Below are 16,082 nucleotides of genomic sequence, written 5' to 3' on the forward strand. Positions count from 1 at the left end.
CTGAGATTGTCAGGGAGTGGACAGCAGCAACAAGTGCAATTCACGCTGTTGCTGCTGCTTTTGTTGCTGGTCTTGTTGCTGGTATTGAGGCCTTGGGAGCACTCTACGGTGCTCAAACAAACTGAGTGATGCCCTGGAACAAGTTGCAAAGGGGGGAAGAAGCTGGGTAGGAGATGGAGCTCAATGCATGCCTCGACGTGAAGAATCCATGGCTGCCATTGAAACTGTGAACTGAAGCTTTTCTTCACAAGCTGAAGCAATACCGGGTCAGGCTCAAGCTCTTGGGGAAGATGGCTCCGATACCAATTGAAGGAAATGAGCTGTGAAGTGGAAGTACGGAGTGGAAGCAAGAGCTATGGTGGAAGGAGCAAGAGTAAGAGAGAGAGAGACACAATGTGCGAACTCCGATAGTCAACATGTGTGACCGGCCTTCCCTATATTCAAATATCACTGAAAGAATATAAAATGAAGTGATAGTGATGGGTGCCCGCCACCTGCAGTATACAGGTGAGTGAGTATGTAGAAATTGTTAGTGTAACTAATACACAGGCGGCTAGGCATAGGTGCCTTTACCCCCAATAAAACGCTGATGTGACAAGGCCACTTGGTAGTTTGGGATGGTCTCCTCCACGAGAAATCAGCTCTGTGTCTCTCTTAGGCAACAATACCATGGTGTGATACCATGTGAGTGCGCAACGGAAAGGAATGGAAACACAAAGACAAAGGAACAGAGACAACGGAAATCTAAAAAATTTGGCCGACCAGCATTTAATGCTGGTCCGATTAGCATTAATGCTATTAAAATGCAAGTAAATCTTAGAAAAACACCAGAAAGGGTGGACGGTGTGCTGTAGGTGAGGCAAACTGACAAATGCAGAAATTGGTCAAAAAATGCACACGAAATCTCAACTGGAGAAGAAAATGCACTGCAAGGCAATAAAGCGAGTGCTCTAGAATGAGCTATCTCCTCCATCAAAATAAGCGATAGACATGTTAGAGCTCCTAAAGTCCTCATCTGACTTAGACTGCTCATAGGTAGGAGATGACATGGCATGACAAACATGACTACCAACAATAGCTTGGTAGATCTCATAGTTGTTTGAGATCTCTTAAGCACGGTTAGCTTACGTGCATGGTTACCCTGTGGCTACAATGCATTTGTATTTGATACTTTTGGATTCTTTGACAATATTTGGTACTTGGAATTGCATGCTCTTTCTTGGATACTGCAAGTTGCATTGTAAGTTTTGTTGCTATTTGGACTTTCTTGGGAGTGGTTGTTAAGAGTGTCGTGAATGCAGAAGCATAGGGACAGGACTAAAGACAATGAATACGAGAAAAAGAGAGAGAGAAAAGAAACAAAAAATGCAAAAAAGATATACAAGTGGGTAGTCAAGGTATCTCCTCGAGCCCATCTCTTCACCACTTGGAATGACAAGGAAGATGGGTAGGCATGCAGCGAGCTACAAATAGGTGAGAATATACCAATAAAATAAGCAAGGCGACCAGCACTGGTCGAATAGCTGAAAAAACTACCGATCTGCAATAAATGCAGCTGATTGCACGAAGTGAACCTCTAACCAACTCCCACTAGTCGTATGCGATGCTCATGCTGAGCTTTGCTTAGACTTTTAGTGAGAACATCTACAAAGTTGTCCTATGTTTTGATCTTGGTCAATGTGATTACACCATCTTCCAAAATCTGTCCGATAAAGTGATATCGCACATCTATATGCTTTGTGTGTGAATGATACACGGCATTCTTAGCCAGATACAGAGCACTCTGGCTATCACATCCCAACACTGCAGTACTTATAGACATGCCAAGATCCTCTACAAGTCTGCTTAACCATATAGCTTCCTTCGAAGCTTCAATAGCTGATATGTATTCAGCTTAAGTAGTACTCAGTGCAACGATGTTCTGTAACCTGGAGCACCAAGAAACGGCCCCACCAGCAACTGTAAAGACATACCCACTAAGTGGACCTATGAGCGTCCAAGTCACCTGCCATGTCTGCATCACAATAACCCTGCAAACTAAGTGCACCCTGCCCATAGCAAATACACTTTCTTTGTATACCCTTTAGGTATCGAAGAATACACTTGGCAGCTTCCCAATGTGGTTTGCTAGGATTTGACATAAACTGCTGATAACTCCCACTGCATGAGCAATGTCTGGATGAGTAGCAACCATAGCATACATAAGAGAGCCACAAGCAGATGCATAAGGGACTCCCTTCATAGCATTTGCTTCCACGTCATCTTTTGGGCTGTTGGCCTTACTAAGCTTAAGGTATGGAGGTAAGGGCACCCCAAAAGGCTTAGCTTCAACCATGTTAAATCTGTCCAGTACCTTTTCAATGTACTTTTCTTATTGCCCTCAACTTATCATCAAAATCCAAATTTGCATCCTTGAGCTGATTTAAAATGCTAGTAGATGCACTCAAGTGCTTAGCTACAGGCTTGGACTCATCCACTCGCATATTCACCAACTTGCGCATTAAATGCATCTAATTAACAGGTGTGGTGATCTCATAGGTAGTTTTCAGCTTCTCCCATATTGCATAATCTATATCTAAACCTTTAATGTCTATCAAAATGTCATCAGTGACACCGATCTTTATGTAAGCCACAGCCTTTTTGTTAACGCTAGCCCAATCTGCATCAGACATTTGTACATGTTTATCTTCCTGCAAAGCATCCTCACAATCCTTTAAGAACAATATGCCCTACATACAGTCTTTCCAAAGGCCAAAGCCCTGACCATCAAACCGTTTGATTTCCATCAAACTCTTAATGTCTGAACTGAAAGAAGTTACAGCCATTTTTATCACAAACACAAGAGTAAATGCACTGAACTGCAGAAGCACAAGCTGAACCAGCGAAAACACTGCTGTTCTTCCCCAAACAGTAATAAATCTCTGCTATTTATACATAAACCAACCACCACACAAGCAAATACTGCAGAAATTTACCAAATTCTGCACAAAACCCCAAAATTCCAAGTCCAACAGTGCATAAATGTCAGCCAATCTTTCCCAGCTAAGCAAAATTTCATCAAAATATGAAAAGCCCCGCCAAGGTGTTCCGGTTGACCCGCCAGGGCGTCACGTGGCCCGCTTGCCGCTGGCGACCCGTCACTCCCTGCCTGCTTGTGTCACCTGCTTCACACCCGTCCGCCGATAGTTGCTTATCCATCACCAACTCGCGCGCAACACCTACCAAGTTGGCCACGCCTGGTTGTCACATGCGCCACCTGATCGACTGTTCACTATTTATGACAGCAATAAACTGTTGGGTTTGACTCACACCTACGCTCACATAGGAGTGTCAATGATCTACAATAGGACACCCGGGCACTTTTTACTCTCCATAAGAGAGGTTTTTTCCTAGAGTTACATTATTCTTTATTTGTGTGTTTATGTTACACAGTTCGGTCACTTACCGCACTTTTGGGTGTGAACGCACCTTAAGGCATTTACATAACCCTAAGGTCTAAAGGTTGTACATTGTACTTGACTTACCCACTTTTGAATCTAATCGTGTGTCAAGCTGTGTTTACACTCTCTCTCTCTCTCTCTCTCTCTCTCTACTATTCACTCTATGTACTGAGCTTGGAGCTGCCATCTCCATCTTCAACATTTGGTATCAGAGCTCGAGGTTCACCCCGAACAGCTTCCATGCCAAGCCTCGTCCAGGCTGCTGCCTGCCAGCTTGGGCAGTCCCGCCTGTACTTCCAGCATGCACAGCTCGAGCCCCGCTCATCTCAGTTTGCTCTCAGCTATCACAAGTATATTTTATCATTTTATTTGAAAAATCAGAGCTACAACAAAGGGCTTTTGCAGGGGAAAGGTGCATTTCTTCTTCAACAAGTGCTTTTGGGCACAAGTTGCAGAAATTTCTTGGAATTTGGGTCAAAAAATTGGGGCTTTTTGCATGTTTGCCAGACATTGGCATACGTACTGAAGTTTCAGTCTGAAATTGACTGAAATTGTAAACATTGGATGGTCAAATTTTGGGGCTTTTGTGTTTTTAGTGCTATTGAGCACTGTTCTTGCATTAGGCAGCATGCTACTTGCTGAAATCTGTAAAAGTGTCGGCACATTGGGACAGTAGTGATCAAGTGTGACACAATTTTGTTAATTACAGCTTGGTGTTTGCTGTAATTTCTGGAAATTTGCAGATTTCCAGGTTAATCCAACTTTGGTTATTGCACTTGTGCCTTTTTGGAAGAGTGACATTTATCGTGGCCAATCAAGGACAAAGTGATATATTCACTTATGTATCCAAAGAGGATAGATTGGATAGCAATAACTATTCTTTGTGGTCCTTCATGATGAAGAATGTGCTTGTTGCTAAAAATCGTTGGGAGTATGTTAATGGTAAAGAAGTCCCTCCTAGAGTTGTAGCTCCTACAACTCCTCCCCAAGGAGCACGTGGTCAAAGGCTAGCTCCAACTCAGCCACTACCCCAGAGAACAATTGCACAAAAGCCTTGGAACACTCCGGATGCCCAAGCATTGTCACTTGTTGCATTGGTAGTTCAGCAATCCATAATCCCGCATATATGATCCGCTACTTCTTCATGAGTGGCATGGCTTAAACTTGCGCAAATGTTTGCAGAGAAAATGAGACACACATTTCTTTCTTGAAAAAGAAGCTTGAAAATGTGAAGATGGACAAAGATGATGCTATGGAAGATCATGTTAACAAAATTCACGACTTGCGTGAGCAGTTGATGAATGTAGATGAGTATTATTCTAATGCACAAATAATCTCTACTACTTTGAATTCCTTACCACCTTCTTATTTGGCCTTTCACACGGAATTGAATCTCACAATGAGAATTTCTCCGCAGCCACTTACCTTTCTACGGTTGGTTGGTTTGCTACTAGAAGAAGAGCAAACAAGGAAGAACATGGGGGTGGATGTTGTAGCCTCAGAACAAGCTTTTATGGCAAGACGGAAGGGCAGGGGCAACCAGTCTATGAATGCTCCGCAGAGTTCTAGAAGTTTAGGCACTTCACAGAACAAGAAGCAGAAGGGGCAGGCAAGCCAAGAAGGGCAAGTGCCATTTTTGTAAAAAGCTAGGTCATTACATCACAGAATGCAAGAAACGCATTGCCAAGGAGAAAAAGAAGTCTGAGATGTCTGTTTTTGATACACCTTGTAGTGCAATTGCTACAGAGTCCGTGTCGTTTGTTGTTGACCGTGGCTACTATTTTTACACTTCCAATTATGATCATTCTTAGGCAAATAGAGCTTTTAACTCTACGGAGGATGCTAGCACTTGGTCCTTTGATAGTGGTGCTTCCAAGCACATTGGGTCCCGTAGGGATTTGTTTACCTTTGTTGTTGCAGCTCCTGTTGGTAAATCTATACAATGTGCCAACAATGCATCTTATCCTGTTAGAGGTGTTGGAGAGATTGTCTTGATAGGTGTATGGCTGCTTTGGCTGCCCATTATGGTTGGATTATGCACCAACTGTCAAAAGATGACGTACCAGCGAGACAGTAGGGTTTGCGGGGAGGAACAAGGAGTGAACTCGGCAAACATGGAGAAGAGAAGAGAAGAGAGAAGAAACTCCGATGAATGGAATGATGAAGTTCTGAATCATGGAGTGAATGTGATACAAGGGAACAAGGGTATCGTAGCACTATGAAGATGATGAAGACAGCCACGAACCACGAACCGCAATGTCCTCCTAAAGGGGTGTGAGGGCGGTGGAGAGGCTGGAGAGGAGGTGACGGACTGAATGAATTAGCCATAAGGAATGAATGAGAGAGTAGTCTATATAGGCACAATCAACAATCTAGGATGGCACCCCTTTTTGGAGCTGCAAACCCTAAACGCAAAACGCAGAAATGCAAAAAACGCAAACTGCAGGTGAAAGGTGAAGGGTTTCTCAACACCCCCTCTCAGGCCCAAAAAGGGGAACAAGAGAAGAGTGAGGTAGAGGACTCTCTCATTCATTCCTTACGGCTGATTCATTCAGTCTGTCACCTCTTCTCTCCAACCTCTCCATCGCCCTCACACCTCTTTTTGGGGCTGCAAACCCTAAACGCAAAACGCAAAACGCAAAAACGCAAAAACGCAAAAACGCAAAAAACGCAAACTGCGGGTGAAGGGTGAAGGGTTTCTCAACACCCCCTCTCAAGCCCAAAAAGGGGAACAAGAGAAAAGTAAGGTGGAGAGGGAATGCTATATGCTGAAAAATGCTCATGCAACAGGTGCCACTTGGACAGTGTCCCTCATGGGAAAATTGTTCACTTGCCCAAGCGCCCTAGTACAAAGATGATGAAAACATACAATGAATAGAAGGAATGTCCGACTTTGTGTGGTACCGAGAACCAGAAGGATATGCACGTACTCGATCTTGGGAGTTGGCTCCATGCTGACCAAGGGACGAAGAAGATCCACCCTGTAATCTGAGAATACTACCTGAAATGAGACCTTTGAAGATAATCAGAAGACAAGATGAGCTGTAGAACCCGAAACTCAAACTCCGGAGAGAAGCCACTAGCTCTGTGACTCCATGCTGAAAGAAATATGAAGGCCTAGCCACCAAGTCGCTACTGAAGATCCAAGGTCCCTGATCTAGGTAGATCCTCTAGATCCTAGGTATGAGTAGAGAAAATGGCTTCTCAAATGAGAGCCACTCCTCAAAAGTGAAAGGTGGTGGTGTGTGAACAACTTTATGGCACATAGAGTCCCTCCCTGAATCAGAAGGAGTAGAAGTAGGAGCCCCTTCTGAAGCCGAAGAAGAACTGGAAGCCCCCTCTGAGGGCGAAGTAAGAAAATCCCCCTCTGAATCCCAGTCTGAGAGAGAAAGGGAATCCAACCATTCATGGCTCACGAACTGTGAAGCATCTGATGACGAAGGAAGTACCGCCAATCATGCCAAAGAAGGTAGCCGGGGCTCGGAAGAAGCAGCCGGAAAGCACCCAAAATTGGCCTCTCGAACTCTAGTGGAAGAGGGTGGAAAAGAATGAGGATTAGGATGAGCCAAGGGTGGGGAACAGTCGCAGGCTCTCAGGAGAGTGAACTGTGGAGGAGATGTGTGCCGTGGAAGCCACTGTACCCAGAAGTGGGTGGGTGAAACCTCCGCACAGTGGGGTGGTCTCTAGGAGGGCTTATCACCTTGTAAGGTCTTAGAGCCTCCATGTGCTCGAAAGGACTTAGTGCCCATCGGGTGTGGCTTATTGCCTTGAGCATAATATACTGATAGCCGATGCAGAACAATCTCTGAGGCCCAGAAAGGAGAGATGGCACAAGGAGTGCCTGGTGGAAGACACATATACTCCGGAGGAGTGGGGAGCAAAGGTCGATGTCAATAGTCTTCGGTGAGATGACCGTTCGTGCCGTAGTAGGAACACCCAGTAGAAGAGCAATCTGTCAGGGGAGACGCCATAGTACCGGTGTGGTAAACTGGATAAGGGAAGGTGGGTGGGAGAAAAAGGATATCTCCCGATGCACAGTGGAAATGATAGAGAAATCAAATGTTGATGCCGAACCCACCACCAGCCTTTGTCTTCTCTGATGAGGAGAGAGAAATACTAAAAACACATGTGAGGAGAGAGAAAGACTAAAAACGAAGGAAAAACCAGCAATAGCAGTTAGCATGCTGAAATCAGCTCCAAATAGTGTGTGGTAGGCTGGAAACAGGGGCCAAACTATTGTAGACAACAATGGCCAGCATGAACCGCAATGTCCTTCGAGTCCGGGGTGTGGGCAGCAAGTTGTAATACCTGAAATCTGCAAAACCGAGATTGTTTTCTAAATGGAGAGTGATCAGCAACAGTCTCTCTGCTGCAAACAGCTGCAAACTACGGTTGGAAGGCTGGAAATAGGCACCAGACTGTAAATGACAGCAAGGGACAGCTGAGACTGCGATGTCCTCCACCAAAGGGGTGTGGACAGCAAGCTGAAAACACCTGAAACCTGCAAAAATGAGATATTGATGCAGCGGAAGAAGAAGAGAAGTGGATGCCAAACTCGCCACCGGTCTTTGCCGTCATTGGAGTGGAGGATCTTTGCCATTGTTTGAGCAGATCCAGCTCTAATACCATGTCAAAAGATGACGTACCAGCGAGACAATAGGGTTTGCGGGGAGGAACACGGAGTGAACTCGGCAAACATGGAAAAAAGAAGAGAAGAGAGAAGAAACTCTAATGAATGGAATGATGAAGTTCTGAATCATGGAGTGAATGTGATACAAGGAAACAAGGGTGTCGTAGCACAATGAAGATGATGAAGACAGCCACGAACCACGAACCGCAATGTCCTCCTGAAGGGGTGTGAGGGCGGTGGAGAGGCTGGAGAGGAGGTGACGGACTGAATGAATCAGCCGTAAGGAATGAATGAGAGAGTGGCCTATATATGGGCGCAGCCAGTCTAGGATGGCACCCCTTTTTGGGGCTACAAACCCTAAACGCAAAACGCAGAAACGCAAAAAACGCAAACTACGGGTGAAGGGTTTCTCAACACCAACTTGCCACTAAAACTGCATTTTTTCATGGGGAACTTCAAAAAGAAGTGTATATTCAGCAGCCCATGGGTTTTGCAGTTGAAGGATCTGAACACTTGATATGCAAGCTGCAAAAGGCTTTGTATGGTTTGAAGCAAGCTCCATGAGCTTGCTATGCAAAAATTGATGCTTTTTTATTCAGCCAAGGGTTCCTTAATAGCCCACCACATTCTACTCTTTACATGTGCAAAGAGGGGGCATCTTTGCTGGTCATTTGTCTTTATGTGGATGATCTTCTGCTCACAGGGACACATGCTGATCAGGTTTCAGCATTCAAGAAAATTTTGCAGCAAACTTTTGAATTACTATTTGGACATTCAGTTTATTCATGATGCTAGAGGCATTGGATTGTCACAATCCAGATATATTGGTAAGCTCCTTGAGAGATTTCGCTTCTAGGTTGCAAGCCAGTTAGCACACTGATGGAAACTAGACTCAAGCTGTCTTTGCATGATGATAGTGATCTGTTTGACATTCATACATATGCTCCAGCAATTGGATGCCTCATTTATTTATAAAACACAAGACCAAATATTCAATATGCAATTTTAGCCTTGAGCAGATATATGCACAGCCCACGCATGTCACACTAGCAAGCTGTGAAGCGTGTTTTTCGTTACTTGCAAGGCACCAGGACTCTTGGATTGCTTTATGCCAAGGGAGGGCCACTATAGTTATATGCTTACAGTGATTCTGATTGGGCGGTGACTTTGATTCACATTACTCTACAAGTGGAAGCCTTTTTTTTTTTGGCTCGTCTTGCATTTCTTGGCTTAGCAAGAAATAAGTCATTATTGCCACGTCGTCCTGTGAAGTTGAATACAAGGCAACTTTAACTACCACAGATGAATGTGTATGGCTGAGATGTTTATTAGCTCATCTTGATATATATGTCACACAGTCTACCCCTTTATTTATTGACAATCAAAGTGCCATTGCAGTGCCACAAATCCCAGTGTTTCATGCACACACGAAACACATAGAGATACATTATCACTTTGTCAAAGAGAGGCTACATGCAGAGGATATCAACCTTGTCTATTGTGCTACCAACAACAATGTGGCAAACGTCTTTACCAAAGCTCTTCCTCGTGACAAATTTGAAGCATTACGCAATGCTTTAAATTTGATCTCCTTTCGTGGATGATCCTTGTATGCTGATCACTTTTCACTCTACGGGGATTTGTTGTGTTTGACTCACACCTACACTTACATAGGAGTGTCGTGATCTACAATAGGACACTGGGGCACTTTTACTCTCCCTAAGAGAGGTTTTTTTTCCCAATTTCGGGTGTGAATGCACCTTAAGGCATTTACACGACCCTAAAGTCTAAGGGTTGTACTTTGTACTTGACTTACACACTTTTGAATCTAATCGTTTGTCAAGCTGTGTTTACACTCTCACTCTCTCTCTCTACTATTCACTCTATGTACTGAGCTTGGAGCTGCCATCTCCAACTTCAACACGTGGCAGCTTCACGATGGCAGCTCCAAAAACAGCAAAAGAGGTAAATGATGATGATGGCAGCTGGCTATCCACCAAGAGCCAAAAATGCAGGCTGCAACAAGTAAAATGCAGGCTGTAGATGATGGCGACAACTCGGCGATGATGTCCTCAAGCTAGGCAACAATCCTCCAATGCTAGTGACATCCTGCAGGGCGAAGCCGCAGCAACTAGCAGTTACTGGTGATTGGCTGAACAGAATGGCCAAACCAGTAGGCAACATAGTGAGACCTCACACTAGGCGGCACCTTCTCCAAGGGGTATGGACAGCTAGAGCATGGGCAATGGCTAATGACTTGAAGGCAAAGTGATGATAATGACTTGGGTTGAGATAGTATGCCCACAACATGTCCTTTTAAAGGAGATTTTTTGGCATTTGTCCTACTGAAAATTTTAATGCATTTTTTATTATAATGATTTTTTGGGTTGTTTTTGTGAAGTAAAATTATGCCTTAATGCATGATCATTTTGTGTTAATGTTGGCCTTTGATTTTAGTAGTTCGGCACCCCCTCTCATGCCCAAAAAGGTGCCCAAGGGAGAGAGAGAGTCTAACTCTGCCCTCTTTTACCCCAAAAGTTCCACCCCAAAGAGACCAAGGCATTTGGACCAAGGGTGTCACAATGGAGTCTCCAAGAGCCTACCAAAATTGCAGCAGCAATAGATATCTTTTCAGTAGCCCAAGCTTAATGGGCCCTTTTTTGTTTTCTAATGAAAGGCAATAAATGAACAGTAGGATCCCCCATAAACAACCATTATGTGGCAAGGGTGTCAGTGAAGAGGTGTAGAAGTAATGAAGAAAATTGTCAGAAGTGGTGCAGTAATGGAAACTTAAACATAAGCTATAATAAACTCCTAAAACACAAGACAAAAGAGAAAGGGAAAGAAAGAACACAATACAGATGAGAACTCAGATGTATGCTCGGGAAATGGAATCCATATACCGAGACATAAGACAGTACAGAAGCAATGTGAGTCGCCAACTGTGGAGGCACTGGCACATGCTCCCTCTCTCCAAGAACTGTCAGATAATGAATGAATGAGGAGGGAGCCTAACAATAAATAGGGCAAATAAATGCCAAAAGTATGACTAGTCAGCCAGCAAACATAAGACAATACAGAAGCAATGTGAGTCACCGGCTGTGGAGGCACTGGCACATGCTCCCTCTCTCCAAGAACTGTCAAATGATGAATGAATGAGGAGGGAGCCTACCAATAAATAGGGCAAATAAATGCCAAAAATATGACTGGTTGGCCAGCATTAAATGCTGGCCGACTGGCTGCAAATAATGTCAAATCCCCATAAATAGTGACAAATAAAATGCCTAAATAATCTCTGAGCCCAACCTGCTGTACCACAAGTACAGACTCAACCATGAACTGACTAATCTGGTAACACCCTCTCTCAAATCATGGGTGATCTGATACAATACAATATACAATGATAATGTTGCATCATGGTACATACAACAATGTCCACCAAAGTAAAACCATGGATACCCAAGTAGTGGGTGCGCAAGCCACCGCCAAGGTGCCTCGGAGAGAACCTGATGTCGATGTCGATCGTACCAGTTGCTGAAGATAGAGAAGATCATAGCAACTCTCAATGTTTGTCAACAATGCCTCTGAAGTAGCACACGTGACCATCCTATCACCAATGCCACAGCACATAAATGACCATGAATTCCCCTTCTTTGGCCATACCGCCAAAATGTCCCCTCGTGTGAGCTCCAGACAAAAGCCACCCACTCTCTATCAAAGAACCAGCCCATCATTAACCTGGATATCAATTCCAGCTCCAGGATTTGTACCTGCCAGACTTCGATCAAGGCGTCAAGGATGTCACTCTCTGGATTCTGTGCATCTGTATAGAAATATAGATGAGGCACGGCTGCCCCATCTCACCACCCTCTCACACTGCCTCTCTGGCACTGGAGTGTTGTGAGGGATGACCTCATCACCACCACTAGAAAGTAGCTGAGGAAGGGGCCACTAAGCCCTTCCCACGATCAGAAGAAGAGGATCCCTTCCGCACCTTGGACTTCGCCTTGCCCGGAGGATCGGAATTGGAATCTGAGATAGATGAGGAGTCATCGGAGGAGTCCACATCCCGCTTCGTCTTCTGCTCCTTTTTCTTCCTGGAAGCCGCTAACTCTTTGCAGTCCTTCCTTAAATGACCTTTCTTGCCATAGTGGTAACATTGGGCCTTCGACTTCTTTGTCTTTGAACCCCTCTCTGAAGCAGCAAGAGCCTCACCTGAACCTCCATGATGTAACAAAAGCCTCCCCTGTAGTCGCAAAGTCGCCTCATGCTCAAGTAGCATCGAGAACATATGAAAAAAACTGACAGGAGTCGTAGATGTCTATGCCCGTAAAGCATTCGCCACTCCATCAAACTCCCGAGGAAGCTTGTAGAGTACCGTACCAACAAGACATGCCTCTGATAGGGCAGACTACATAGTGCGAAGCTAGTCCTGGAGTTGGGTAATACAAAGTAGGAATGATTGAATCGTATCTTTGGGTTCAAACTTCAGTTGTTGGAGCTAGCCATAGAGAGTAATGGCCCTCATGGTGGAAGAAGCCTCGTACAACAACTGCAACTTCGACCATACATCTGAAGCTGTCCTATAGAAGGTGACCGCCAGTAGGACTTCTTTGGAAATACACCGAAGTAATACTAAATAAGCACGGGCATCATCCGAATCCCATGTAAGCACTGTCTCCTCATGGTTGTCTTCATCAAAATAAGATGGAACAGAAGGCTATTGAGGACATGCCATAGCACCGCCAACCACGTACCATAACCGCTTCTGGATAAACCAAGCCTTCATCACCGCACTCCACGTGCAATAATCAGGGCCATGGAGCTTGTCATCACTGGATGTGCAGGGAGGAGCCATCTCTAGAGGATTTAGAAAAGAAGTAGAGAAAAGAAGGGATTTGGAGAGGGAACACAGCCAAACCACGAGCACAGACTACAAAAAGCAAGAGTTCGCATACAGTATAACCCAAAATCTAATCAAAATAAGATAAAAGCTGCTGTAAAAAGTCAAGAACTAGCAATAAAAACGGCCTAATAATGCAAGCGCCCAGCCAAGAGGAGATACTGAGACACCAAAACGCAGGCTGAAATGAATGCATAGGCTGTACGGATGCTGACGTCAGCATAAAATGCAAGCAAAACAAGGCGCCTGGTTGGAGCAGCAGCCGCTTGATCAGCAAGGGTGAAAACAGGCCTGAAATCAACAAGAAAACATAGCAGAAACACAAATCCTGAAATCTAATACCATATCATAAGTGGTGCAGCAATGGAAGCGTAAACATAAGCTCTAATAAATTGCTATTACACAAGACAAAAGAGAAAGGGAAAGAAAGAACACAATATAGATGAGAACTCAGATGTATGCTCGGGAAATGGAATCCATATACCAAGACATAAGACAGTATAGAAGCAATGTGAGTCATCGACTGTGGAGGCACTGGCACATGCTTCCTCTCTCCATGGACTGACAGATGATGAATGAATGAGGAGGAGGGAGCCTAACAATAAATAGGGCAAATAAATGCCAAAAATATGACTGGTCGGCCAACATTGTTGGCCAACTGGCTGCAAATAATGCCAAATCCCCATAAATAGTGACAAATAAAATGCCTAGATAATCTCTGAGCCCAGCCTATTGTACCACAAGTACAAACTCAACCATGAACTGACTAATTTGCTAACAAAAATGTGATTGTTGTACAAGGGTATCCAAGTCGAGCACTCTTTGATGAGGTAAAAGGAAGAATACTTGCACAGTGCCACTATTTTTATTTGGAGCGTGCCTACTCTCAAAGGTTGTCATCCCTTACAAACACCCGACTTCACATAAACACAATGCAACAAATAGTTGATGCAAGGGGTAATGCAAGGTGTAATGCAAAATAGGACGCATGAATGTAGAAATGCCAGTTTAGTGCTACACTCCTAGTGAAATGAATGATAGTGGTAGGTGAATATAGATTTGTGGGCAAGTGTAGTAGGAGGCCTATATTAAAAAGTCACGTACAGTTGGGTTCTCTCTCAAGATCCCGATAAGGATGTTCATTATACTACTCCCTCCCCCATGTGGGAAAGTCCCCCCTCCTGGGGCCTCCCCCTCCCCCCCTCAGACAATGGTGGCCAGTCCCTCATTCATTTATGCATAAGAAAATGGTGCCACAATCCTAGCTCCAATAGCTCATGAGTATAAGGTGTAATTGCTCTTGTATCATGAGATATTCTTGGTGATCCATAGTCCTCCTCTAGGGTGGGGTACAACTAGATTGCATTCTCCTTGAAATCACTGCCATGCAATGTCTACTAATCACCTTCCCATTGTTGAAGTCTCTCACCAATAGCATCACTTTTAGTCTTGAGTACCGTATAATCTTAGAAACGTGTGTTATACGGGGAGAAAGTCCCTCCTACATTTTCCTCCTCTCCTTAGATCTCTCTGGATATCTTGTGTCTATGCCATATTTGGAGGTGTCATGTGCCAAGAGGAAGTAGTAGAAAGTAATACATTTAGCCCTGACCTTTGCCACTTGCAGCCTAGAATCCCAACCAAATAAAACGGGTCTCTCGATCTTTGCATCTCTAGGTCTCTATTCACAATACCAATTCTTGATTGCAGATTCCCTATGAAATAGAGTGGCCACCCCATTTCAGAGCATGTCCTCTAATCCCAACAAAACAATTGTTTTCTTGTGAGAAAGACAACTTTCCTAATGTTCATCTTGGAAATGTAAGATAAGTACCCGTTATTAGGATGTGACCATTAACATGCAATGCATTATTTAAATTGTCATTACTCTACGCCTAATCGTTCAACCAACAAATTAATGGATTCTATGAATTATCATTACTCTACGCCTAATCATTCAACCAACAAGTTGTTAGATGAATTTCCCATTTCACTTTCTCAAACAAACAACCCTAGACTTGACCAAAATTTAGTAGCCCCCACAGTCAGACATGAAGGCCTAGCCCAAGCAAGGACAACACTCACTCTCTCTAGCCAATATCGGTTGCAAACATATATGCAGCAAACAAGCTAATTATAATGAATGGTTTTGGCGAGCAGTCCTGATATCCACACTTGGCAGGAACTCACCCAAGCAAGTAGAGAGGTGATGCAATGTCAGCTAATTGCACATGCGTTTCCTCGTATGTCAAATGGCTGCGAAGGGAAGAGCAAAAAAACAGAAGAAAGAAAACCCTAAAACGAAGGACCTGCATTCTCTGTGGGATGATAGAAGCTCCGCCAATGTTCGGGATTCTTCCGCTGGCAATCACGACCGTACTTGCAGATGCGCTTCATCGGATTGAACTTGTCTAGATTGACGTTCACACTCATGATGCCCCTTCATTAGTCAAAATAATTAAGACTCAAGAAGTTTGAGATGAATTCCCACGACGGTAAAGGGGTCGATAGTGTGCTATTTAACAATCCTCCATTATAACTTTTTTTTCCAAGTGAGTTTTATAAATATTTTTTAATGGTCAAACTATTTATATCTTATAAAGCTCAAAAAAAAATGTTGGGGCATTTTAATGTTTTTATCGAGTAGCCCTAGTTATAAATGAAGGGTTCATCAAAGAGTGACATTGAGGGGCCAATAGAGTAACACTCAAGGATGCATTGCCTTAAGGTTTTACAAAATACAAAATACAAAAAAAATTACATGGCTCAATCGTCTGACTTCCATTAAGCTCATCTATAATTTTAAAAAACTCATATCATAATATTGAGTGGCTAAAAAAGCAACATCTTTTTTGTGAAATTGTCACTCAATTGGGGTGGGTATGTTTTACTTTTAGAGGGTGTCACTTTATTGGCCCCTTCACCCTATAATTGTCACATTGGGAATTGTAGCAACATCGTGAACTTTTCTAAGGGAGGGACTACATACCTCGGTAGGTGTTGTTGCAGGTAGGGGATTGTGGCAAGCCCAAGGTGGGGGTCTACAATCCCCTCCCCCAAATTGCACCTAGCTAGGTATTTGCCATAGCCCCCTAACACCAACCACACT

The 16,082-nt window shown here is 43.9% G+C and overlaps 1 protein-coding gene across 4 annotated transcripts in view; it reads right to left on the bottom strand.

The window, feature by feature from the left end:
- APTX (APRATAXIN-like protein) overlaps nucleotides 1-15,453 on the bottom strand; it is a 69,079-nt gene extending 53,626 nt beyond the window's left edge. For 2 of the 4 annotated variants that reach the window (XM_087687710.1, XM_087687709.1), the window contains exon 1: nucleotides 15,283-15,453. In XM_087687710.1, the coding sequence (XP_087543836.1) occupies nucleotides 15,283-15,406 (124 nt within the window). In that variant the 5' untranslated portion in view covers nucleotides 15,407-15,453. Of the gene's footprint in view, nucleotides 1-15,163 lie in introns of all 4 variants that reach the window. The other 2 variants (XM_087687712.1, XM_087687711.1) reach the window with 2 other exon arrangements.
- Nucleotides 15,454-16,082: the final 629 nt, after the last annotated feature.

This window comes from Lygodium microphyllum, chromosome 11 (assembly GCF_053477565.2).
Source record: "Lygodium microphyllum isolate KBCC chromosome 11, Lygodium_microphyllum_v1.1.10, whole genome shotgun sequence".
NCBI classification, from domain to species: Eukaryota; Viridiplantae; Streptophyta; class Polypodiopsida; order Schizaeales; family Lygodiaceae; genus Lygodium; species Lygodium microphyllum.